Source organism: Panicum virgatum, chromosome 6N, assembly GCF_016808335.1.
Source record: "Panicum virgatum strain AP13 chromosome 6N, P.virgatum_v5, whole genome shotgun sequence".
Taxonomy (NCBI): domain Eukaryota; kingdom Viridiplantae; phylum Streptophyta; class Magnoliopsida; order Poales; family Poaceae; genus Panicum; species Panicum virgatum.
The window spans coordinates 32,075,169-32,102,737 of NC_053150.1; the positions used below are offsets into that span (position 1 = coordinate 32,075,169).

Below are 27,569 nucleotides of genomic sequence, written 5' to 3' on the forward strand. Positions count from 1 at the left end.
CACGTGCAACAACAGCTCATGCTAACCAGTTAATGTGGAGGATTAGCTTGAAACGAATTTATTTTAAGTTTGCTAAATTTACTATATTTCTTATTTTCTTAGAACATTTTCATTGGTTCTCAGAATATTGTTTTTCATTGAGAACATTTTCTTCACACAAAACAATTTACTTTGTTCTTAGATTTTTTTATTGTTCTTAGAACAATATTTTTATTGGAACACTTTTATTTGTTCCATAATAATTTGTTTTTGGAAAATCACATAATGTTTGAAGCAGCATCTCCTGGAACATCTTGCTGGAATAATTATAAATGTTCTGAACAATCATAATTGTTCTGAATTTTACAATTAACTTATTCTAATTTCCTTAAAAAAGATGCAGCGCTCTGGCACGGAGTACATCTGCGATGTAGTGACTCCGACTCGCGCGCGCTAAGCATAGACACCCCCGCGACAGGCCCCTTGCACCCGCGTGCCCCCGACCAGGGACCTCGTTGTAAATTTGAAGAAAAAAATTTCATTTAGGACCTGTTGCCCCAATAGGGCGAACGGGGTATTTTTGAAAATTTTCAAAACAGACATATATTTTAAAATTTTTGATTTTTTTTAAATATAAAAGGTCAACATGCTTGCACGCATGCAGTAGGGCCGAAGCCCATGTAAGATCATCTACTTAAGTACCAATAGACGAGGGGAGAGGTATCAAACTTGTAACAAACAACTGGATTGCTTCGCAAGCTGACCTCGTTCCTTCCTCGCCAATCCTCTTCCCGATCTGATTCCAATCCCCAATTCTTCCTCTCCTTTCCCCGCTACCTTGCTGCCTCTCACAATTGGTATCAGATTCGTTCGATCCCTGAGTGTCTCCCATCCTGGATCTCGCCCCTACCCACGACCACTTCACGAGATTTCAGCGCCGCCTGGGCGCGATGAATCCCGACACCAAGCTCATCCTGGAGGAACTCCAGAAGCAGTTCGCCGAGCAGGACGACAAGTTGGAGCGCCACTTTGGCGATCTGGAAGCCAAGTGGGAGAAGAAGTTCGACGACGCTGATGACACCACCGAATCCAGGCTCGTCACATTGGAGAAGGTGGCCGCCGCCTACGAAGAGTGGCAGCCCGGCATCGAGGGCACCATGGACGACCTCAAGCTCGAGGGTCCGCAAGCTGAACAAGCATTGGGAGCGCGCGGTCCGCGACAACGCTCCGGTGCTTCCAGGGCTGTGTCCCTTGCCTGAGTCGGCTTCCGCGCGCCCACCTGCCGGAGTCACGGCCGACGGGCCTAATGGCCATCGCGTCGACATATACAACCAGGAGGATGGGTATGGGTCTGTGACGACTCTTCTCTATCCCCCGGTCAAGGGTACGTGTTTGCTCCCACCCCCTGTTCCTCGCAATTCCTTCAGTTCACCGCATCAGCAGTCAGGGAGTCGTGGGAGTTCAGTGTCGCTTGGGGGTTCAGGATCTGGCAAAATCCCTAAACTGAATTTTCCCGTGTTTGATGGTGATAGCCTAAGCTTTGGATAAGTCGTTGCGTTGATTACTTTGAGTTGTGTGATGTTGATCCGTCTAGGTGGGTTCGTATAGGGGCTATGCATTTCAATACTTCTGCTGGCCTTGGTTGAAGGGAATAAGTCTCTGTACTTGTGGTCTTTGTGGGGCTGTGTGGGGCTGCAGCATGTGGGGCTGTAGCATCTCATTTTTCTGCAGCATGCATTAGCACCATTGCTGCCCTAGAGGACAGCATCTTGGACTGCTTTAGCATCTAGATAGGACAGCAGTTAGTCCTTTCATTTGGCATCTTAGACTAGGAGTAGTCCTTTCATTTGGCATCTTAGACTAGGAGTAGAATATGCCTCAGTGTTGGCTGCCCTGCAGCTGTGTATAAATGTGTTGCCTCCCCTCCCGTTGGATGGCATGGCATTGTGAGTGTGAATGAAGAAAAACCCAAAAAACTTCCCCAACTTGAATGTCATCCTCTCAGCTCAATGAGAGTGAAAATTGAGCTGCTAACATCTGGTATCCGAGCCGTACTTTCCTGTAGGTTAGACATCTCCTGCACTTCTCCCTCCCAAGCAGCAGCTAGCGCAGCAGCAGCTGCTACACCCTCTACTCCACCTTCCTCACCCGAGCAGACGAGCAGCAGCTCGTCTGAGGCTGCGTCTTCTCCACGCAGCAGCCCCTTGGAGGCGAGCCATGTCCGACGCACCGTCTCAGCGCTCGGTCGCCTCGAGCGCATGGCGTCAGCGAGATGCCGAGCTCGCCGCGGCAGAGGAGCGCAGGCGAGCGACGGCACAAGCCGCTGCAGCAGCGGCGAGGGCGGCCAGGCTGGCTGCAGCGGAGCTGGCGGCGGCCAGGGCGGAGGTGGAAGCAGAGGCGGCGGAGGATGCAGCGCGTGCGGCGGAGGTCGAGGTTGAGACCTTGCGCGGCAGCCTCAGCAGCTCCATCGCCGGCGACGCCACCGCCGACGAGGACCTTGAGGAGTTGGAGAGGGAGAGAGCGCGGGAGCGGACCGCGCGGTGGGCAGCAGTCCACCCCGGCAGCGGCGGCCTGGACGGCGGCGCGCCCGGCGGCGGTCCAGGGGCCCGCGCGCCCGGCGGCGGCCTGGACGGCGGCGCGCCCGGCGGCGGTCCAGGGGCCCGCGCGCCCGGCGGCGGCCTAGACGGCGGCGCGCCCGGCGACGGTCCAGGGGCCCGCGCGCCCGGCGGCGGCCCAGGGGGCGGCGCGCCCGGCGACGGTCCAGGGGGCCGCGCGCCCGGCGGCGAAGGCGGCGCCCCTGGCGGCGGCCGCGCCCTTGGCGGCGGCGCGCAGGGCGGTGGCGGCGCTCCTGGCTGGGGTGCGCGCGGCGGCGCCCCCGGCTACCACGGCCTCCAGGCGGTGGTCAGGGACGTCGGTCCCGGTGGTGGGTGGCCCACCCTCACCAAGACCAACTACGTCGAGTGGGCCGCAGTCATGGAGGTGAAGCTCCAGGTGCGGCATATGTGGGAGGCAGTCCGGTACGGCGACGACGACTACGATGAGGATCGACGGGCGCTGGATGCTCTCATCGCAGCAGTCCCGCCCGAGATGCAGTTCACGCTTTCCAAGAAGCGAACTGCCAAGGAGGCCTGGGACTCCATCGCTGCGGCACGTATCGGCAGCGACCGCGCCCGCAAGACCACTCTCCAGGCACTTCGCAAGGAGTGGGAGAACCTGGCCTTCAAGCCAGGTGAGGATGTTGATGACTTCGCCCTCCGTCTCAACACTCTACTGCAGAAGGTGGTGCAGTTCGGCGACGACACCTACGACGAGGAGAGAGCCGTCGAGAAGCTCTTCCGCTGCGTCCCCGAGAGGTACAGGCAGACCGCTCGCTCGATCGAGTCTCTGCTGGACCTCTCCACCATGACGATCGAGGAGGCGATAGGTCGCCTCAAGGTCGTCGACAGCGACGAGCCACAGCCTCCCTCGGGAGGCATCTCCATCGGTGGGAAGCTCCACCTCACTCAGGAGCAGTGGGAGGCTCGGCGCGGTGACAGGAGGAGGGGGGAGCCCTCTTCCTCGACTGGTGGCCGCAAGCGCGGCAAGCCGCGAAAGGGGCGCGGAGGTGCCCAAGCCGGGGCACGAGGGCGCGCCGAGGGTGGCGCCCGCGGAGATGCTCAGGGCGGCGCCGCTGACAGGCCCAAGGCGGCACGAGACGACGCCTGCCACAACTGTGGCAGGCCCGGCCACTGGGCCAGGGACTGCCCACAGCGGAGGCGTGGGGGCCAAGCCCACGTCGCGGAGACTGTTCCTACTCCACGGGGACATGGAGCCGCAGCCGGCGGCACCGCCTGTCATCGCTCTACTCCACCTCGACGAGCCGCGTGCCCGAGTTCTCCTCGGCAACGGCTCCGACGACGACAGGGTCGATGGCTGGTACCTCGACTCCGGCGCCACGCACCACATGACCGGGCGGCGGGAGTTCTTCTCCGACCTGGACGTCGACGTAGGTGGCTCCGTCAGGTTCGGGGACTCCTCCGCCATGGAGATCAAGGGCGTGGGCTCTGTGATCTTCACCGCCAAGTCCGGAGAGCACCGGATGCTCACCGGAGTCTACTACATCCCGGCGCTGCGGAACTCTATCATCAGCCTTGGGCAGCTCGATGAGAGCGGCTCCCGCGTGGTGATCGACAGCGGGGTCCTCCGCATCTGGGACCACCGTCGCCAGCTTCTTGCCAGGGTGGTTCGAGGGAAGAACCGCTTCTACATCCTCCATGTCGGGGTGGCCCAGCCTCTTTGTCTTGCAGCTCGCAGGGACGACGAGGCATGGCAGTGGCACGAGCGCTTTGGGCACCTCCACTTTGAGGCCCTGAAGCGGCTCGGCGCCAAGGAGATGGTGCGAGGCCTCCCGTGCCTCGACCACGTGGAGCAGCTCTGCGACGTCTGCGTGCTGACAAAGCAGAGGCAGCACTCCTTTCCCCAGCAGGCGAGCTTCCGAGCCAAGGAGCGGCTCGAGCTCGTACACGGGGACTTGTGTGGCCCGGTGACACCGGTCACACCAGGAGGACGGCGCTACTTCCTACTGCTCGTCGACGACCTCTCCCGCTTCATGTGGGTGATGATCCTCGGCAGCAAGGGAGAGGCTGCGGACGCCATCAGGCGTGCTCAGGCTGCTGCGGAGGCGGAGAGCGGCCGCAAGTTGCGCGTGCTGCGCACCGACAACGGCAGCGAGTTCACGGCGGCCGAGTTCACGGCGTACTGCGCGGATGAGGGCATCCAGCGCCACTACTCTGCGCCGTACAGCCCGCAGCAGAACGGCGTCGTCGAGCGGCGCAACCAGACGGTTGTGGGGATGGCCCGGGCCCTCCTCAAGCAGAGGGGTATGCCGGCTGTCTTCTGGGGAGAGGCGGTGGTGACGGCCGTCTACATCCTCAACCGCTCGCCCACCAAGGCACTCGACGGCATGACGCCGTATGAGGCTTGGCATGGGCGTAAGCCGGCGGTCTCCCACCTGCGGGTCTTCGGCTGCCTCGCGTTCGCCAAGGAGCTTGGCCACATCGGCAAGCTCGACGACAGGAGCACTCCGGGAGTGTTCATCGGCTACGCGGAGGGTTCGAAGGCCTACCGCATTCTCGACCCGGAGACACAGCGTGTGCGCACGGCGCGCGACGTTGTGTTCGACGAAGGGCGAGGATGGGTGTGGGACAAGGCGGTGGACGACGGCTCGGCTCTGACGTACGACGACTTCACCGTCGAGTACGTCCACTTCGAGGGAGCTGGGGGAGTAGGCAGCTCTTTCTCGCCGAGCGTGCCTACCCCAGTCCCCGAGCCTCCACCGACTCCGGCGCCCGCTACACCGACGGCACCACGCCCTTCAGCTACGACTCCGGCTGCGCCGAGTTCCTCGGCTGCACCACCACAGCCGGCGACGCCGCGCACTCCAGCACCGACAGCCACTCCTCCAGGCACGCCTACTACAGCACCTGCTCATGCTGAGCACAGCCCGGTGGAGTTCGTTACCCCGCTCTCTCACGACGAGGAGCGCATCGACGCGTACCACGACGGTGAGCCACTGCGGTACCGTACGATGGAGGACCTTCTCGGCGATCAGCCGGTGCCGGGACTGGTGCCTCACGACCTGGAGGCGCAGTTGCACCTCGCGTGCGACGACGGCGAGCCTCGGTCTTTCGCAGAAGCCGAGGGACACGCGGCATGGCGTGCCGCGATGCAGTCGGAGATGGACGCGGTTGAGAAGAACCGCACTTGGGAGCTTGCTGACCTCCCTCGCGGTCACCGCGCGATCACCCTTAAGTGGGTGTTCAAGCTGAAGAGGGATGAGTACGGCACCGTCGTCAAGCACAAGGCTCGCCTTGTGGCACGAGGTTTCGTGCAGCAGGAGGGAGTCGACTTCGACGATGCCTTCGCTCCCGTGGCACGGATGGAGTCCGTGCGACTTCTCCTTGCGCTAGCTGCCCAGGAGGGCTGGCGTGTCCATCACATGGATGTCAAGTCGGCGTTTCTCAACGGCGACTTGAAGGAGGAGGCCTACGTGCACCAGCCGCCGGGGTTTGCGATCCCCGGCAAGGAGGGTAAGGTGCTACGTCTGCGCAAGGCCCTCTATGGCTTGCGGCAGGCCCCGAGGGCGTGGAACGCCAAGCTGGACTCCACGCTCAAGGGGATGGGCTTCGAGCAAAGCCCGCACGAGGCGGCCATCTACCGGCGGGGCAAAGGAGGCAATGCCCTGCTGGTGGGTGTCTACGTCGACGACTTGGTGATCACCGGCACCAAGGATGCGGAGGTGGCGGTGTTCAAGGAGGAGATGAAGGCCACCTTCCAGATGAGCGACTTGGGGCCTCTCTCCTTTTACCTGGGGATCGAGGTGCACCAGGACGACTCCGGGATCACACTTCGACAGACCGCCTACGCCAAGCGCGTCGTCGAGCTTGCTGGGCTCACCGACTGCAACCCAGCCCTCACTCCGATGGAGGAGAGGCTGAAGCTGAGCCGTGACAGCACGGCGGAGGAGGTGGACGCTACTCAGTACCGGCGTCCTGTGGGGAGCCTCCGCTACCTCGCCCACACACGGCCGGACTTGGCGTTCTCCGTTGGCTACGTCAGTCGGTTCATGCAGCGACCGACGACGGAGCACCAGCAGGCCGTGAAGAGGATCATCCGCTATGTTGCGGGGACTCTTGACCACGGTCTCCACTACCCGAGGTGCCCTGGGGCGGCACACTTCGTCGGGTACAGCGACAGCGACCACGCCGGCGACATCGACACCAGCAAGAGTACGAGCGGGATCCTCTTCTTCCTCGGCGAGTGCCTCGTTAGCTGGCAGTCGGTCAAGCAGCAGGTGGTGGCCTTGTCCAGCTGCGAGGCCGAGTACATAGCGGCCTCCACCGCGTCGACTCAGGCGCTCTGGCTCGCTCGACTACTTGGTGATCTACTCGGCAGAGACACTGGAGCAGTGGAGCTCAGGGTGGACAGCAAGTCCGCTCTGGCCTTGGCGAAGAACCCCGTTTTCCACGAACGGAGCAAGCACATCCGGGTCAGGTATCTCACTTCATCCGAGGCTGCTTGGAGGAAGGAACCATCAAGACGAGCTACATCAACACCAAGGATCAGCTTGCGGATCTGCTCACCAAGCCCCTTGGGAGGATCAAGTTCCTTGAGCTCTGCTCCAAGACCGGGATGGTCCAATCTTCCCACAAGACGATGCACAAGACTTAGAGGGAGAATGAAGGGAATAAGTCTCTGTACTTGTGGTCTTTGTGGGGCTGTGTGGGGCTGCAGCATGTGGGGCTGTAGCATCTCATTTTTCTGCAGCATGCATTAGCACCATTGCTGCCCTAGAGGACAGCATCTTGGACTGCTTTAGCATCTAGATAGGACAGCAGTGAGTCCTTTCATTTGGCATCTTAGACTAGGAATAGTCCTTTCATTTGGCATCTTAGACTAGGAGTAGAATATGCCTCAGTGTTGGCTGCCCTGCAGCTGTGTATAAATGTGTTGCCTCCCCTCCCGTTGGATGGCATGGCATTGTGAGTGTGAATGAAGAAAAACCCAAAAAACTTCCCCAACTTGAGTGTCATCCTCTCAGCTCAATGAGAGTGAAAATTGAGCTGCTAACATTGGTTACCCTCTGTTGAAAAGAAACTGAAAAACTGTTTGTGGGATGACTTTTGTAAGCTTGTCCTGGATAGATTTGGTAGAGATCACCATGAACTCTTAATCCGACAGTTGTTGGGTATTAGACAAACTGGGACCATTGCTGAATATGTGGAGAAGTTCTCTAAACTTGTAGATCAACTCTCAGCCTATGATGGTCGAGCCGATCCCCTTTACTTTATTTTGCGTTTTGTAGAAGGGTTGAAGGGTGGATTAAATCTGCTGTTCTTATTCAACGTCCTACCGAATTGGATACTGCTTTTGTGCTTGCCCAACTGCAGGAGGAGGTTTCTGCCCCTGTGAAGAAAATGGATGTCAGACGCTCTAACTACTCCTACCAGAATCGTCACTCCTTTGCTGCTCCTCTACCACTTCCTCCCCCTCCGAAGAGTGACAAGCCCCAGTCTGTCAAGGACACAGATCGCCGAGCCACTGACGCATCTCGAGCTCGTACTACAGATGATTGTTTCGTTGCACTGCATTCTTATTGTCGTGCTCAGGGCTTATGTCAGTGGTGTGTTGAAAGTTGGTCCAAAGGCCATCGTTGTGCCGACAAGGTTCAGCTTAATGCCTTGCAAGAACTAATGGAGGTGTTCCAGATTTCTGAGACTGCTGACCCTGGGGATGCCACTGCTGATTCAGTGGATGAGCTCTTTTTGACATTGTCAATCGCAGCTATCTCAGGCAACCCATCTTCCAGGTCTATGTGTTTGCTGGGCATTGTTCAGGATCATCCTATCAGGATTCTGGTGGACTCAGGGAGCTCTCATAGATTTATTTCTTAGGAATTAGCTCACAGAATGTCTGGGGAAACACAGTTGGCTGTTCCAATTAAGGTGAAAGTGGCAAATGGGGACATTCTGCAATGTACATCTCGAATTGAACAAGTTGCTTGGTCTTCTAGTGGCTATCAGTTTCTCGCAGACATGAAGGTGCTTTCTCTATCCTCTTATGACATGATACTTGGTTTGGATTGGTTGGAGCACTTTAGTCCTATGCAAGTGCATTGGAAGCATAAATGGCTATTTGTACCTTATAGGGGCTCTACCGCTATTTTGTGGGGTATGCTGGATGAAATTCCTGAAGGTGCCATCGTCCGTGTATGTTCCGTGCAAACACAGCCTTCTGAAACACCTTGTTTCTCTGCCACCAGATATACAATTGTTGATCGATGCTTTTGCTGACTTATTTGAAGTTCCTGCTGAGTTGCCTCCAGTAAGGGACTGTGATCACCAGATTCCTTTGGTAGAGGGTGCCTCACCAGTAGTGGTCTGACCCACAGATTTGCTCCTGCCTTGAAAACTGAGATTGAAACTCAGATACATGAAATGCTCAAGAATGGTCTGATTCACAAAAGCTCTAGCCCTTTCTCATCTCCTGTGTTATTAGTCAAGAAAAAGGACAATACATGGCGTTTCTGTGTCGATTACAGGCACCTCAATGCTATTACCATGAAAGGGAAATACCCAGTGCCTATTATTGATGAATTCCTTGATGAGCTTGCACATGCCAGTTGGTTCTCTTGTTTGGATCTCATGGCTGGGTTTCACCAAATCAGATTGCAGCCGGGTGAGGGATTTAAAACAGCATTCCAAACTCATTGTGGTCTCTATGAATTCAGAGTTATGCCATTTGGGTTGACTGGAGCCCCCGGAACATTTCAAGCAGCAATGAATACTACACTTGCACCGTGTCTCTGCAAGTTTGTGTTAGTTTTCTTCGATGACATTCTGGTATACAGCGAGACATTAGAGGAGCATATTCAACACCTCCAGGTAGTCTTTGAGCTGCTGAGGAAGGACCAATGGAAAATTAAGCTCTCCAAGTGTGCTTTTGCCCAACGGCAGATATCTTATTTGGGTCATACTATCAGTGAGAAAGGTGTGGGCACCGACCCACAAAAGATCTCCGTTATTGCTGATTGGCCAGTTCCTGCTAATACCAAGGAGTTAAGGAGTTTTCTGGGCCTCGCTGGTTATTACCGCAAATTTGTGAGGAACTTCGGGGTGATTAGCAAACCTTTAACTGATCTTCTCAAAAAGCATACCTTGTTTATTTGGTCTTCTGTGCATGATAGCTCCTTTATTGCCTTGAAATCTGCCTTGTGCAATGCTCCAGTTTTGGCCCTACCTGATTTTTCTAAGGTTTTCTCCATCGAGACAGATGCTAGTGGTGTGGGAATTGGAGCAGTCCTCATGCAAGATGGACACCCCCTGGCATTTATCAGCAAGGCTTTGGGTCCCAAGTCACAAGGTTTATCTACCTATGAAAAAGAATATTTGGCCATCCTTTTGGATGTCCAGCAGTGGCGTTCCTATCTTCAATTTGCTGAATTCATTATTTTTACTGATCAAAGGAGTTTGTCCCAGCTATCTGAGCAGCAGCTGCATACTCCTTGGCAACACAAAGTGTTCACTAAGCTGCTGGGCCTCCAATACAAGATAGTGTACAAGAAAGGATCTGATAACCGCGTTGCAGATGCGCTGTCTCGCAAAACAGCTCATGCATCTCAGTGTGCTACAGTCTCGGCATGTACTCCTTAGTGGCTTGCTACAGTGGTTGCTGGATACAAAGATGATGAGTCCATTATTGCGTTGCTGTCTAAATTGGCGATTGACCCTACAGCTGTGCCACATTTCACCCTCCAAAATGGTCTCCTGCGCTATAAAAACAGAATATGGCTGTGTACTAACAAGGATTTGCAACTGAAAATCATACAGGCTTGTCATGATAGCCCTGTAGGGGGCCATTCTGGAGTGCCAGTCACTTATATGCATTTGAAGAAGATGTTTTCTTGGAGAGGGATGAAATCTGATGTTCATAAATATGTCAAGTCATGTATGGCCTGCCAGAGAGCCAAACCTGATAGAGCTCGATTGCCTGGGCTCTTGCAGCCATTACCTGTTCCAGATTCAGCTTGGCAGGTTTTATCTCTTGATTTTGTTGAAGGCTTACCCACTTCTGGTCAGGTAATTTGTGTACTGATGGTGATTGATTACTTTACTAAATATGGCCATTTCATTCCTCTACACCACCCATTTACAGCCCATACTATAGCCAATGTCTTTCTTGCCAACGTCTACAAACTCCATGGGATGCCTTCTGCTATTGTCCCTGATCATGATCGAGTTTTCACTAGTGCATTCTAGAAGGAATTATTCAAACTTGCAGGAGTTGAACTTCACATGAGCTCTAGCTACCACCCCCAGTCAGATGGCCAAACTGAGTGGCTCAATCAGACCATGGAAACTTTTCTCAGATGTTTTGTCAATGCTTGCCCCGCTAAATGTAGTAGTTGGTTGTTGTTGGCCGAATATTGGTACAACAATACTCCACACTCCGCTATTGGCACCACGCCGTTTGAAGCTTTATATGTTTATTCCCCAAAAAATTTTGGCATTTCTGCGGCTGATTCAGTGGCTATTCCTGAACTGTCCGTGTGGTTACAAGATAGGAAGGTTATGACTGAATTGATCAAACAGCACCTTCATCGTTCTAGGGAGAGAATGAAGAAGCAAGCAGACAAACATCGTTCTGAGCGACAGTTTGCTGTGGGTGATTTTGTGTTTGTTAAGCTGCAGCCTTACATTCAGAAATCCTTGGTGCCCCGTTCCAACAAGAAACTATCGTACAAATACTTCAGTCCATTTCCAGTGCTCGAGAGGATTGGCATGGTTGCCTATAAGCTCCAGCTTCCTGCTCATTCTTCTGTACACCCGGTCTTCCACGTCTCCCAGTTGAAGCATGCTGTCACTGACAGGGATCAGGTATCTCCAACCTTTCCAACTGATGTTGTTCTTCCCCGAGTTCCTGAGTTGATCTTGCAGACCAAGTCCTCTCCAAATGGCCGCTCCTCCAACAAGTTGTTCCTGGTCAAATGGTCTGGTTGGCCAGACACCATGGTGACTTGGGAAGATGCTGAAGACGCAAAGCGGCATTTTTCGCGGGCACCCGCTTGGGGTCAAGCGGTGTATCAAGAGGGAGGGGATGTTAGCAACACCGATGCTGCTACGACCGGTCTGCGACTAAGCCGTCCCAGGAAGCCCAATACTCGTGTCTCCGGCCCAGAGTGGGTCAACATGCTTGCATGCATGCAGTAGGGCTGAAGCCCATTTAAGATCATCTACTTAAGTACCAATAGACGAGGGGAGAGGTATCAAACTTGTAACAAACAACTGGATTGCTTCGCAAGCTGACCTCGTTCCTTCCTCGCCAATCCTCTTCCCGATCTGATTCAATCCCCAATTCTTCCTCTCCTTCCCCCGCTACCTTGCTGCCTCTCACACCTTCACTCATGCAGAAATAGATCATGTGTTCTGTTCACTACCCTTTGACAAATCACCGGGGCCAAATGGTTATAACACTGATTTTGTTAAAAGATGCTGGCCAATTATCAAAGATGATTTCTATTGCCTCTGTGATGATTTTCATAATGGCTCAGTTTGCCTGCAAAGCATTAATGGGTCACACATCACCCTAATCCCAAAAGTTGATGCCCCATCTCATCCATCCGACTTTAGGCTCATCTCCCTTTTAAATACCTCCATCAAGATTATTACCAAGCTTCTTTCCAACCGGCTTCAAAAGATTATGCAAGTTGTACATCAAAATCAATATGGGTTCATCAAAGGAAGAACAATACAAGACTATGTTGCCTAGGCTTTGAAATATCTGCATCTGTCAACATTCCAGAAAAAATACCATAGTCCTAAAGTTGGACTTTGAAAAAGCTTTGTTTGATAAAATGAAGCACAAGGCAATACTTGCAGTTCTACAAGGTTTGGGCTTTGGTCCAACGTGGCTAAATTGGATGCAAGCAAACATGGGAACCAGCACTTCTTCGGTTCTGCTCAATGAGTGCCAGGTAAAACCTTCCACTGTTAAAGAGGTGTAAGACAAGGAGACTCTCTTTCACCTCTTCTGTTTGCCATCATAGTACTACATTATGCAGATGACACACTCATAATCTTGGAGGGATGCTCTACCCAACTCTCAAACCCAAAGGAGCTGCAAAACTCTTTCAACCTGGCCACTGGCTTAAAGGTTAATTTTGAAAAATCAATGTTAGTGCCTATAAACATGTCAGTTGAGGAAGCTGAAGTTCTGGCTTCAGATTTTGGTTGCATAGTTGGCTCCTTCCCCTTCACCTATCTTGGTCTTCACCTGGGACTGTCTAAGCCAAAAATTGCAGACTTTTTACCTCTGGTTTCTAGATGTGAAAGAAGGTTAATCTGCACCTCTACCTTGCTTTCCCAAGCTGGTAGACTTCAGCTCACGAATTCAGTTTTCTCTGCTCTGCCCACCTTCTTTATGTGCACTTTTAAGCTGCATAAAACTGTGATCAAGCAAGTGGACAAGTACAAAAAACAGTGTCTCGGAAGGGTGCAGATTTAAATGCTAAAAACACACCCAAAGCAGCTTGGGAGATGGTTACTCTACCAAAGAAGGAAGGAGGATTGGGGGTGTTAAATTTTAGAATTCAGAATGAGGCCCTACTGTTAAAAAACTTGCATTAGTTTTTCAACAGATTGGATATTGCCTGGGTGCATCTCATTTGGGAGAAATTATATCCTAATGGTAAGCTGCCAGGACACAAAAGAGAAGGTTCCTTTTGGTGGAGAGACAATCTAAAACTCCTAGATCAATTTAAGGGATTAGCTACAGTAAACATTAAGGATGGCAAAACCTGTTTATTATGGCAGGATTTATGGGGAGGGAGAGTCCCAGCCTTTTCTTTCACTGAGCTCTTCTCCTTTGCCAAGAACACATCAATAACAGTGCACAAGGTCAGAAATACAACAGATTTGTCACAATTATTCTTTCTACTACTCTCAGATCAAGCATTTGCACAGTTGCATACCCTGGTGCCTCTTTTGAGTGATATTGCTCTGCAGAATGAACCTGACACCTGGTCATATATTTGGCGAAACTCAGTCTTCTCTTCAGCTAGATGCTACAAACAAATGGTTGGATCAGCCAATGCTCATCCTTCTTTCAGATGGCTTTGGGAAACCTCCTGTCAACATATGCATAAAGCTTTCTTCTGGCTTCTTAAAGGACCGATTAAGCACCAGGGAACTTCTCCGAAGAAAGAATATGTACCTACAGAGCTATGATTGTGTTGTGCTCAGCCAATACAGAGGAAACTCTGATTCACCTCTTCCTCCACTGTCCATTGGTAAAGCTTGTTGGCAAACAATACAAGTGCAATTGTCAGATGGTCTACACCCTTATCTCACGTTCGAAAGTTTCAAAGATCAGGTCAATGTTCCCTTTTTTATGGAAAGCATCATACTCATGTCTAGAAGTATCTGGATGGCAAGAAATGATCTCATCTTTAAAGGCTGCCCGTCAACAGTAGACTCGGTAAAACGAGGATTCAAACAAGAACTCTCCTTGGCAGCGCTTCATGCACCAGCGACAAAATCTCTTCTTTTAGATTAATGGATAGAAAATCTCATGTGATCTGGCTTATTTTTTTACTCTCTTTCTTTGTTTCCTGAAGTGTACTCCTAAAGGCTTTCTCTGCTTTATCTATACATATTTCTAAAGCGAGTAAGGTTTCCACCCAATTATTTGGTTTGGTCTTTCTCGTATTATTGACAGGTGGGCTTTGGTCCATCCGTATGCGAGTCGGACTAATCCCCTCCGTCCACGACAGATCCCTACAAATTAACGCACAGATACCAATATATATCTAATATTTATACCAACTTTGTCCATAGAAACACACGGGCATACTTGCCTAGTTTTTAATAAACTAGCATAGTACCCGTGCGTTGCTACGGGTAATATAATAAACCTACGTAATACCATTGTTCATTCAATTCAGACACAGGTCGTGCCGTGATTCGTCCGTGTTCTGATTGAGATTCTGATTGATTTGTCCGTATTCCTATTATGATTCGGATTGATTTGTCCGGACTCCGATCAAAATTTCGATTAACGGACTAAGAAAACATTGCTTGCTTTAAAAATATTTTTAATATATATAACAAGCACGGGATAATCACCTCCTGTTTCCTCAAAAAAAGGATCGGACCGATGCTGTACATCAAGCGGCGGCAACCGTACCCCATCGATCCGTAGAGGTCTCCTCTTGCGTCGTCAGTGACTGGTTTGGATTTGATATTCCTGCGGAAGTTTCCAAGGAATTATCTATGTTATGATGGAGTAGATCATGACTTACGGGAAGGCGAGTCCAACGGACTGACTGTGTGCCGCCGTTCCTAAACTGAACATTGCACTTGAATAAAGAATTCTGCAAGTGTTAGGCAGCAGTAGTAGGTAAGTGAACACTCAATGGCCATAGCCTCAGCAGCTGTAGCGCTCGTGCTAGCGATGGCGGCCGCGGCGGAGGCTCCAGCGCCGATGACAGGGTTGGCCGGCTGCGCCACAGCCTGCGGGAACGTGAGCGTGCCGTACCCCTTCGGCATCGGGCCACCTCGCTGCTACTGGCCGGGGCTCAACCTCACCTGCGACGCCAGCGGCCCGGAGCCGCCGCGGCTGCTCCTCGGCGACGGCACGCTCCGCGTCGCCGAGATCTCCCTCCGCAACGGCACCGTGCGCGTGGTGCGCAGCGGCTCCGTCATCGGCAACGGCAGCTTACTCGCCTCCGACCGGAACTTCTCCTTCGGCGGCGGCTTCGTCGGCCATGGCTACGTGCTGTCCAACGGCAACGAGCTCGTGCTTTCTGGTTGCAACCTGGTGGCGACGCTGGTCGAGGACGTGGACGCCGTCGGCCTAGGGGCGTCCGGCGTCATCAGCGGCTGCGCCTCCTTCTGCTCCTTCCGCGACAAGAAGGTGGACAGCGTCGGGCAGGCCACCGGCAAGTACTGCTCCGGCATGGCGTGCTGCCAGGCGCCCATCAACTACCACAGCTCCCCCACGGGGGTCCACCTCAGGTGGCTCGACGCCGGGAACCACACCGAGGCGCTGACGTTCCTGCCGACGTACGTGTTCGTGGCGGAGGAGGGGTGGTTCGACCGGAGGCCGCTGGCCGACGAGCTGCTGAGCGTGAAGCGGAGCCCGTCGAGGGCGGCGCTCGAGGTCCCCCTCGTGCTCCTGTGGGCGGTCAAGCAGGGGCAGCGGGGCCTGCCACGGGTGCCGAGGATGACGTCCAACGCCACCGCCGCGTGCTCCGGCGACGCGCGCCGCCTGCTCTGCAAGAGCGAGCACAGCGTGTGCGCCGTCAGAAACGTGGGCTATACGTGCCAGTGCCAGGACGGCTACGACGGCAACCCTTACCTCCCCAATGGGTGCCAAGGTCAGTAGCCCCTGCTCTACTGTGTATAGCTAGCTGAAAATCACATATGGTTTCTGAACTTTTAGGATTCGATTGAGGTCTAATAAGCTCCAAATTAATCACTGGAAATCGAACTAATAAGGACAGCTCACCTAGCATCATCAGTAATTAAGTACTATATTCTTTTGACCTTGCTCTTCTATCTCTAATATAGTAGTTATCTCAAATGGGATTTTACTGAAATTCACGTTTAATGGATATTTCCGTTGTATATTATATTCCTGTTAAAAGTTATTAGAGTGCTTGTTTCTTCTCTTCATTGCTAGGTTATGTGCTTTTCTAGCGGAGGCTTGGAATTTATTCAAGCACCGTTGTATCACCTCGATATAACGGTACATGATATTAATAAAATTTCCCTTTTTGAAAAAAATTAAAGTTATTTTGGGTAGTAGCATCTTACTAGAGGTAGTTTTATTAACGAATATCTCGGAGACTGTATAATGGACATTTTTCACATTGGTGGTCTGTGACAAACTGACAATCCTTCAGCTCAAACTGATTTTAAAGGTTTTGCATTGTAGTGCTGGTTCCTATTGCAAAGTTTAACCGTGCATGATGGATCACGCACCATTTGTTTCAACTCTTTAAGCTTCTACTGAACACATTTTTTTTATAAAATGGAAGAGTTCCGGCTTCATCCCTCTTGCCATGAGAGAATCAGCCCACATATTATTACATGCAGTAACACATAGTTTTCCGTCCATAAATTGATTTTTTTTTTGGGCAGCGTCCATAAATTGATTATGAGACAACCAGTAAACATAATCCATGAGCTTTTCTGAAGCTGCTTTTTAGAATTCACGAGGGATGCCATGCCGTCCGAAGACTTCCACCAGATATATGACAGACAGTAAATTTCTTATTTGACGTGGAAAATTGGCCTTTTCCCTCATCTTCCATCTACAATTCCAATGCTTTTGAGTCCCAATTTGTTCCTTATTTTCCACTCATGCATCACCTTACCATTCGTTCACTGCCAAATAGCCTTTGAAGCAAGAACTCAATTTTGCCATTCTCTTTCATCCTTTCTTCTCTATACTGTTAATGGCCCAACCCACACCTTGGATCTGGGAAACCCTCTGCCCTCAAGGTCTACCAATTCAACCTCTTACCCTCCCTGCAGCCACCTATATCGATGCCTACACGATCGACGAATTTCTTACCCGCCTGCTCATCGCAACACATCCCAATTCTCGTACCTGTTTTGCTTCATCAAAACCATTAACTGTGCATAGGTAATGCTAAGGTGGACTTCTACCTTTGGCAAGGGGGCAACAATGATGATTGGTTCCCTTTGATGAGCACTAGTCAAGTCCACGAAGACGTGGTCAAGCAGTGTGTGGTGATGCACCCAAGCCTGAATGAAGCCCCTGATAACGAAGGTGGTCCTCACCATGACAACTACGGGCCCAATTAAACACAATTGAAGCCATTTTTGACCTTCCTACGTTCAGCGTCAACAAAGTCGGCATAGCGTTGCTTTCACACAGTGACCACCTCCACCCACTAGCACGGCGCTTCCTAGTTTCCGACTCAGTTGTATGCTGAGAGGAGATGAAGATGATAAACTGACAAGTGGGCCAATCATGTGTCTGCTATTTCTACAATATTCTGACAGCCAATAGGAACTTCCAATGAAACGGTTAAGTAGTGGCATAGAAGGGATAAACTTTGATACTCAATGGCAGTGAAATAATTTTTTTTTAAATGGAAGACCTGGAACATTGTCCAGATCAGAAGTCAGTACATATATCAGCTTCTGATAAACTGCAATCCATAATCTTTTTCTAAAGTCAGTTCAAACAAAAGAGCTCTATAATTATAGTATAAAATTTATTAATCAGTGTTTTTTCTCAGTAGGAAACAGCAGTCTAAACACTGCTCTGACTGCTCTGTATGCGCTTTGATGGGAGTAGTAGATATAAAGAACAACCAAACTTTTGAGCTTTATGAAACATATAAGCTGTTGTACACTTGGACACAAAAATAAGAGTGTATAGAAATGACCATGCTACAATATATATAATGGACACGACATGAGAGAGAGAGAGAGAGAGAGAGAGAGAGAGAGCTACAAATATAAGTAACACTAGCTATAGAGATATCGTTTATCAAGTAAGGGCAAAACAAAAATGTAAAACCAAATTATTCCTGATATTGACTTATATTTGTTGTCACATTAGGATGTCAAAGTACAATGACTTATATTTTGGAATAGAGGGTATTGTATTTGTTATCATGAATTTTTAGTGAACTTTAAGGTATGTTGAAAAATAACTAAAATCCTTTGATAGATATCAATGAGTGTGAGCAGCCACAAGACCATGGATGCTTCGGCAAATGTATCAACACAATTGGAGGGTATAAATGCCAGTGCCCACGAGGGACCCATGGCAACTATACCATCAGAGATGGCTGCGCCAAGTCTTCAGCTACAGGTGAGTATAATTCATCTACTTCAACTTCAATTCATGGAGCCTTTGGTGGATTAGTGTTCCATTTGTTCTTACTTTGATCTGAATTAGACATCTATGGTCTTCAGTACTCACTATTTATTTCCTCCGACCATTAGTCCTTTTAGGTACTTGCTATTTAGAGAAATACTGTAGGGCGCAGTATATATGTTAGCAATTTAGCATACTTTAATAGAGTTACAAGAGTTTATTTACTTGATGTAGGTCTATTTTTTGATGATTAGATAAAACATATCCTAGCAACCCAGCCTCTATATCCAAGAATGCTTGTGCTCATTCATTATTACAATAGCTGCCCATGCAGCAAAAGGGACCGGGATAGTTCTTTCCAAACACAAGGACTAAATAATGCTAAACCTCCAGCCATGTTGAGCAAACATTTTCATAGTAGTTCTCTACAATGCACAGCACGCCTGACCTACAAGATCCCAGTCTTTCTCCTTTTGCAAAAGTGAACAAAACATTGTAGTAGCCTTCAATAATACCTGCATATATGAATGGATTTTTCACATGTCAAACAAATTTTGTTTTGGCTTTAGAAATTATACACAAAGTTTATAGACTAGAACTTTTAGAGTTGTTAAAACACTAGTACGTACTACGTACATAGATTGTGCCCCTTGAAAACCATGGCTATGTATGTACTCGGGGCTTGAATTCCATTTAATGTCCTTCCAAATATATTAAGGGCTTTGGTAAGAATATTTGTTTCCATTGACTTCAATATCTAGTTATTGAGCGAGAAATATCAATATTACCTACACACTTTTACAGGAATAAGCATCGGTATAGGAGTTGGAAGTGCAGCAGGATTATTGATTCTGGTTTTTGCTGTAATCTTTGTGGCCCAAAGGTTTAAACATAAGAGGCAGATAATGTTGAAACAGAAATTTTTCAAGCAAAATCGTGGACAACTATTACAACAATTGGTATCCCCAAGGGCAGACATTGCAGAAAGGATGATCATACCAATAGATGAGCTTGCAAAGGCGACAAACAACTTTGACAAAGCTCGTGAACTTGGAGGTGGTGGGCATGGTACTGTATACAAAGGAATTTTATCAGACCTCCACGTTGTAGCCATCAAGAAGTCCAAGGTAACAGTCCAGAAGGAAATAGATGACTTCATAAATGAAGTAGCCATTCTCTCACAAATCAATCATAGGAATGTCGTGAACCTTCTTGGATGTTGCCTAGAGACAGAAGTCCCATTGTTGGTTTATGAATTTATCTCTAATGGAACCCTTTATGATCATCTCCATGTTGAAGGGCCAAAGTCACTACCGTGGGTAACTAGGTTAAGGGTTGCAACAGAAATTGCTAGTGCTCTTGCCTATCTTCACTCGTCAGTTTCAATTCCAATAATACACAGAGATATCAAGTCTAGCAACATACTTCTTGACGATACTATGACATCGAAGGTGTCGGACTTTGGATCTTCAAGGTACATACCAATGAATAAAACAGGATTAACAACAATGGTTCAAGGAACAGTAGGCTACTTGGACCCTATGTACTTTTACACAGGTCGTCTCACCGAGAAAAGTGATGTATATAGCTTTGGTGTCATTCTTGTAGAATTGCTATCCAGGAAGAAACCTTTTTCATATTTCTTCTCCGATGGAGATGGCCTTGTTTCCCATTTTGTCAAGTTGCTTGCTGAGCAGAATCTGGTACAAATACTAGATCCACAAGTCATAGAGGAGGGAGGCAGAGAAGTCCAGGAAATCTGCTTACTTGCAGCATCATGTGTAAAATTAAATGCAGAGGACCGGCCTACAATGCGAGAGGTGGAACATGCACTTGAAGGCATTCTGGTATTGACGAAATACGTGAAAAACAATGTGGTGGTAGCGAAAATAGATGAGAATGGACATGCCGTTAAGGCCCATGAGGTGGAGGAAGGATCGCCACAGAACCTTCCTACAAGGGCTGGCAAACTGTTAAAGTCGATGAGTTGTTCATCGAAAAAAGAAGGGCAAAGCATGCAGGAATGGAGCAGAAGATATAGCATGGAAGAAGAAATCTTGATGTCTGCAAGGTACCCTAGGTAGAATAGCTTTGTGTCATAGTTAGATCAGGTAACTTGTATTTATGTGTGCTGATTTTGACTAGAACTTCTGTTACGCTCAGTTATGAGCTACAGAAATAAAAATCCAAATAAGTGGATCACAAACTTTTCCAGTGCATAGATTTTAGATACACTTTTATTTGGTTAACCCACCAGTGCAAGTTGTAATGAGAAGCCTAGGCTATGAGGCTATCACACCAAAGCCCGCATGGCATGGCATGGCATGGCAAGTTATATCTAGCAACGCCTTTGACTTTGATAGGAATAGGTCACACCTACTCCGCGGTTGCAAAACATGCGTTGGGTACTCATTATGTGGTTGTAAGTCACTATCTTAGTTCGTTTACATTTATTAACTTTTCTTGCTATGAAAATTTGGATAAATAATTAGATGAGTTTTGCCTCGAGCCAGTGACAACAAAAACTTGCACCACGACCAAACCTTTTATTTGGGATGATTAGGGGTGCAAATTAGTGACACTCAAATATGTGTGATAATTTTTCAAAATGAGATTTAATTTTGGAGAAATAGAATAAATATTTGAAGTAAACAGGGTTGGAAATACACCTAACAGTCACCAATTTACACCCCTAGGGATGATCATATCAATGACCTGAATGCCAAAAAGGGTCAGGAGTGTCGAAGGCCTCAACACCAACAAGGCCACCCATATAGGTCACTGATTGGAGGCTAGTATAAGATATCCAGGTCTTAATAAGCTCGAAGCTCCCTACGTGAATCGTAAAGGGAAAAGTCCATTTTACCCCTCCCCCAACTTGTCAACTCAAAACCAGAAATCTTACACACTTCAACTCTCAAAACCAAGCAAACTTCTCCTCTTAACCATTCTAGAAAGGTTTGCCAAGCGGCTTTACTGACGTGGCACATGTAGGTCCAACATATCACTATATGTTTTGCCACATCACCTCCCCTTCTCTCAGCTCGTCGGGAATCTGGGTCTGCCATGCTGCTGGCCATAGTCTCGGCGAGCCAATGACAACAAAAACTTGCACCACTTGCACCACGACCAAACCTTTTTGTTTGGGATGATTAGGGGTGCACTAGTGACACTTACGTGCACAAAATAAGATCTAGTTTTGGAGAAATAGCATAAATATTTGAACAAAAAAGTGTTGGAGTTGCATCTAAGGGTCACCAATTTACACCTCCTAGGATGATCATATCCACGACCTGAATGCCAAAAAGGGTCTAGAGTGTCGAAGGCTTCAACACCAACAAAGCCACCCACATAGGTCACTGATTGGAGGCTAGTATAAGATATCCAAGTCCTAATAAGCTCGAAGTTCCCTACATGAATTGTAAAGAGAAAAGTCCATATTACCTCTCCCCCAACTTGTCACCGAGTCCGAAAAATACTCCCGAACTCAAAAACCAGAAATCTTACACGCTTCAACTCTCAAAACCAGGAAAACTAACCCCCTTAACCATTCTAGAAAGATTTGTCAAGCGGTTTTACATGTAGGTCTCACATATCACTATATGTTTTGCCACATCACCTCCCCTTCTCTCAGCTTGTTGGGAATCTGGGGTTGTCCGCCACGCTGCTGGCCACTGTCCCGGCGAGGATGACATCGCGAACCCCCTCCCCCCCACGCCCCCCTCGAGCTCCCTCGACACATGCCCCACTCCCTCGCCCTCTGTCGCCTCCTTGCTCGCCCCTTCCCCTCCCCTCTCGCTCTCTCTTGCCACTGGGATGAGCCACCACGGCGCTGGCTGCTGTGCAGCAAGGACGACGCCCGGGCACCCTAGAAGCTCCCCTCGCCACTCGCTTGCCTCATCCATTCTCACTTCGCTCGCTCCCACCCAAACTCCCTCGCACTCCTCTGCTCTCCTCTATCGCCGCGGTCGACGCCTATGCTCGGCACCGGCGGTGCCTCCCCGATGACGCTGTCAAGCCTCCGAGCTTGCCACCTCGTCCTCCACCTCGCGCTTCCACTCGCGTCATCATTCCACCCCCGCTGCCGCCAGATCATGCTCTTCTACCCCGACTTCGGCCGCTCGCCTCCGTCAACCAATTGCCGTTGGCGCCATCCACTTCCATCGCCCTCTCTTGCACCTCCTCGTCAGCTCAGCGAGTGCCGCCTCATCATCGTGCACCTCCTCGTCCGCTCCCATTGTGACACCCTAGGTGTCGAAATAGCCAAAGTAAGACCATTAGCATAACATCATAAGAAAATGACCAAGAGAACTTAAATAAATACCTGATGTTTTGCTTTTGCAAATATGTGTACATGTATGTGTATGCATGTGTTTTACAATACTTTGTATGTTTTCAACACTTCACTTGGAATAAGTGGTAACAATGCACCAACACATACCTTTCATAATGCTCTATAAACTTTCTATACAAATCAAATTCAAATTTGAAAACCATCACATGAAATGACAATAAATTCAAATTGAAGTTTTCGAGAATTTCAAATATCCTTTTTAAACCACAGATCAAATGAAGTGTTGCCAACATGAAAGTTGTAGAAATTTGAGTGTTGAACCAAGTTCTGTTCAATGTTTTTCAAGTTCCACCTAAACAGTGGAGAAAAATTTGATTTCGAAATTTAAAAAGGGCAATACTACATATTCACAAGAAATATAAATTATGTTTCAAACTGTAACTCGAATGAACTTGTGCATGAAAGAAGAATTGTAGATCTTGAAATTTTAAACAGGTTTGGTATTCAAAGATTTTGGATTTGACCCCTGGAAATTGGAAAAAAATTAACTTTCCACCGAGACCCCTACCCTTTTTCCTTTTTCCTATTTAACCCCTCCCTTCCTCTCTCTCCTTCCTCTCCCTTCCGCCGTGACGGCGCCGTACGCCGCCGTGCCAGCTGGATGGCCATCCAGCGCCGGCGTTCGACGTCCTCGGCCAGGTGGACTCGCGCCCCCGGTTTTGCCCCCAAAACCGCCCTCCCTGGCGTTCCGTGAGCTCGACACGCACCCCCGCTGCTTGCTCTGCTCGCCATGCCGCCGTACGCCGTCGACGATCCCCGCTGCCGCGCCATTCCTCCTCTGATCGTGCCTACCCTGGCTGCTCGCGCCCCAGCTCGCCCCATCCTCTGGCCGGCCAAGTGGACCCTCCCGCCCATGGTTTGGGCCAAAACTACTCCGCTTTGGCTCCACTTGCATGCGACACGCGCCCCTGCCAGCTCCTCCATCCGCCACGATGCCAAACGCCGTCGCCGGCGGTTGCCACCTCGTTTCGGCCTTCCCCGGGTCGCATTGCCTCCCAGGCGAAGCAAATGAACTTCTCAGCTCGTCCCTTGTCCCCTCCCATGCCTATAAAAGGCCAAGCCAAGCTTCTTGCGTGCGCAAACCGCCGCCGCCCCTTCCCGAGCGCCGGCGAGCCCGAGGTCGCCGTGGCGCCGCCCCTCCGCTCCCACATTGTCGAAACCAAGCACGCCAAGACCTTTCTCAAGTCCTCCTGAAGCTAACCCGCTCTGCCGTCGTCTCCCTTCCCCGCCGGAGCGCCGCCGCCGTGGAGCCGCCGTCTCCAGTCGCCCCGACCCCAAACCCGTACGCCAAAAGGTTCAGCTCGATCCCCTCATCGTTTTCCCCTACTTTCCCCACGCAGCCGGCAACGAGCTTCGCCGGAATCCGGCTGGAAACCACCGAGCTTCCTCGGCCAAGGACCACATTGCAAGAACCAAATTCTTTCTACGGTCCTCTGTGCAAGTTTCTAGGGGGCTGAACGTAAAAATAACAAGAACTCCTTAAATAAAAACAGTGAAATTTGAAAATCCATGTTAAATCGTAGAAAAATCATAAAAATGTAAATCCAACTATTCTGAAATCCTTAGAACGAGCTCTACAACTTTGTCAACCTGGACTTGAACTGAATCTAAATATTTTGAGCTCGGTTTATAAATCTAGGTTTATGAGTTATAATTGTTCTAGAAGTTCTACTCAACAACTATAGCTGAGTTTTGGCTTGTAGATACTTTGTACTATGTTTAGCTTTTTGTAAAAGTTTGAGAACCAGAGGACAACTATAACTAGATGAAATCATGTTTCTTACTAGATCTAGTGTGAAATTTTACATTTTATTTCTGGATGCTCTACAATAGAGCTTTAGCTGAAACTTTTTCCATAATCTAGCAGTACTAAAAGAACCTCAGTGCACAAGTTTGGTTATTTTCAAACGGTCTAGATATATATATATATATGATTTAATCCTTAGGAAATGACATTATATCATGTTAAATAGTTATGGTACCTGGAAAAATCTGAAATTTGTATCAGAACTTAATCTTGAATAGTTAAACCTGCATGCAAAGTTTGGGAATGAAATACTAAGTAGAACCAGAGATATTGCTTACTCATGTTATCACCTTGTTTAGCTTGTTATTTTTCTTCTGGTAGTTATACTGTGTATCTACCTATGAAACTTGCATATAGTAATATTAGATGTATATGTATGCTACACAAAAATTTTAGGATTTATTTCTTAACAGAATCTAGCTCGAATAATTATGCGTGTGTTAAGATATGTAAATGCAATACTAAAGTAATTGTTGGTTATAACTGTTGATATGTTTGCTGAAGCATGTTCATGTTTAGTGTAGGCTCTGGTAAAAATTGGAGACTCAGAAACACCTTAGAACACTCTGTAGATTTTAATCTTGATAAATGTGACTTAAGTTTGTCTATTTTTTTTTGATGCATGCATAGATAAATTGTGGCAAATTAACAGTAAGATGGCCAGCATGTTTAGAATACTCTGTAAAATTTTGAGCGCCAGAACTATTGTATATTGCTCTGAATAATTCAATCGTTATATTAAAGTTATCCAGTTAAGTTATTTTTCATGTCTAGATTCCTTACTGATTTTAGCTGTAATTTTTACTGCAAGTTTATATTTAAGTTTGCTGCACTGTGTAAAATTTCTAGCACCAGAAACCTATCCGAACTTATGTAATGAATTTCTCAAGTATTCTCATGGTTATTGACTTGGAATAAAAACAACCCACCCAGTTCAATCTATGAAGTTAATTTAATTTAAGAACTACTCTATAAACGATTGCCCAATAAATTAAGTAAAGAAGTCCATTACTAAAAATGCATAAGTGTTGGATTACAACTTTATAGTGAAAGAAAGAAATGTAAATTGTATCATATTGTAACAAAGAGCACTTTTGCATTCATATAGAATCTACCCATCTGTCTGACGGTACTTACGAGTTGGTGCCTACGAACGAGCTTGCTCCTGTGGAATCCCATTTGAATCTAACTGAAGAGAATCAAGGCCCGGACCAAAGTTCGAAAGAGCCAAAAGCTAACAGTGCCCAAGAAGGTAAGCTCCGGTGCATTTAAATACCTATTATTTTCATGCATATGCAATCTATGATGGTTGTAACCTTCACCTTAGATGCAATTTAAGTTTCTAGGAGTTGGTTGTAACCTTAGATGCATGATCCTAGGTTCCCATGTACTGATTACCCATGGTTTAGATCGACTAGATGCTCTGCTAATTAGTCCCGGTAAAAGTCGAGTGGTTTCCAGCCGCTCGCGAGATGATAGGTTCTGACTGGTTTATCACATACTACAATCATAAGGTTTACGCACGGGGTCAGGGTGCTATGTTTCTGGATGAGACCCCGTTTGTTTAGTGAAAAGATGCTAAGGCTGCAGTGTGTGGTAGCTTTGTTAAGCTTTTGAACGTACTAACCACATGCCGAGAGATATGGTAATCGGTAAGCTTAAGTACCTAATTGGACCTGTTAGTGGACTTTACTTTCACCCTCTTTTGGACGAAGTCCAGGATGAGTGTGGTAGCCGTACTCTATAGTCGAAGGGGGTGACCCTGATCCACGGACGGAAAAGAAAAGGGAAAAGTCGTGTGGGTGACTTCGTTCCCCATACGTATGTGTTAGGTTTGCTTTGCAAGGTTAAGAATTTGATTCGAATCGGCCGCCGCTCACGATCAATGAGACTGCTTAACACTTTTGCCACATAGAGTAACAATTGGAATATGATGATGCTAATACTGTTGTATGATTAATATTTTCACTACCATACTTGTTTAGAGATAGTTGCTTGTCTAGAATAGATAATTTAAAATAGAATATGGAAAGCTAAAATCTGAAATTAAGGATCTACTCTTAATTGCTTTTCGGCAAAACAAACCCCTTAAGCCAAAATCCTTGCATATCTAGTTAAGTGGACTAAGTATATCCGTTGACGGGTAAGCCTTGCTGAGTATTAGTATGCTCATCCTTGCTTTTGGCTTTGTTTTCAGGTGATGCTTTGCTTGCTGGTTTAACTTGGCCTTGTACTTTACCTCCGAGTTAGTCTGTGGAGTGGGTTGTTTTCCTGGCCAACGCTGACTCTACTTCTGCAGATTGATGTCTCGTACGGGCTTCATCGGGACATCATGTTTATCGTTAGCTATCGTGTTTTTGTCCTTCCACTACAATGATGAACTCTGATGAAATGTTGTAGTATAAGACTATGTAGTACTTTTCCTGTTTCAGTACCGGTTTGTAATAATTAAATTCCGAAGCAAACTCTGTGATGTATGAGATGCATTGTGTTGTACTTTCTGGGCTCGCCTTCGTGTGAGTTGTTGCTTGTTCGATCCCGGTTAGTGTGGCTTTAATCGAGACTTTACTCGAGGAACTCCAGTGGTTCGTGCGAGTTGGATTAGAGTTGCTTTGTAACGATGGTTAGCGCACCCGAGTTGGTTTATTTTGGGTGGTTCTGCCACACCCATCGCCCTCTCTTGCATCTGTTTTCCATGCACGGTGTGCGTGGAAGCGCCACTGCCCACGCCGCACATGGGCCATGCCGAGCCGCGTTGCCATCGCACACAACCGTGCCACACTACTATGCTATCACTCGTGCCGCCCCCTCCCATCTTCCGCCACAAAGCGTCAGCGTCCCCCACTTCTTCCCCTGCCTCCCATCCTTTTTTCCAGCACTGTTCTCGCCTTCTCCCTCCCCAATCGCTAGCACCTCCACACCCTCCCCAATCGCCGGCACCCCTAGTCCCTCCCCAATTGCCAGCGTCCCCACTCCCGTGATGCTGTAGCGACGGGAGGGAGGAGACGATTAATGATTGGGCGAGTGGGGACC

At 48.8% G+C, this 27,569-nt stretch overlaps 2 protein-coding genes across 2 annotated transcripts; both read left to right on the forward strand.

Moving 5' to 3' along the window:
• Positions 1-631: 631 nt before the first annotated feature.
• Positions 632-11,882, forward strand: LOC120678594. Its single transcript, XM_039959847.1, has 3 exons — positions 632-1,210; positions 1,260-1,363; positions 7,908-11,882. Exons 1-3 carry the CDS (start codon positions 930-932, stop codon positions 7,952-7,954), a joined length of 432 nt encoding a protein of 143 aa, XP_039815781.1. The 5' UTR covers positions 632-929; the 3' UTR covers positions 7,955-11,882.
• A 2,550-nt stretch (positions 11,883-14,432) lies between these two features.
• LOC120678592 (wall-associated receptor kinase 2-like) lies at positions 14,433-20,596 on the forward strand. The gene is made up of 3 exons (XM_039959843.1): positions 14,433-15,892; positions 18,226-18,369; positions 19,180-20,596. The coding sequence occupies exons 1-3, from the start codon at positions 14,929-14,931 to the stop codon at positions 20,457-20,459; spliced, it is 2,388 nt and encodes a 795-aa protein (XP_039815777.1). The 5' UTR covers positions 14,433-14,928; the 3' UTR covers positions 20,460-20,596.
• The last annotated feature ends 6,973 nt before the right edge of the window (positions 20,597-27,569 follow it).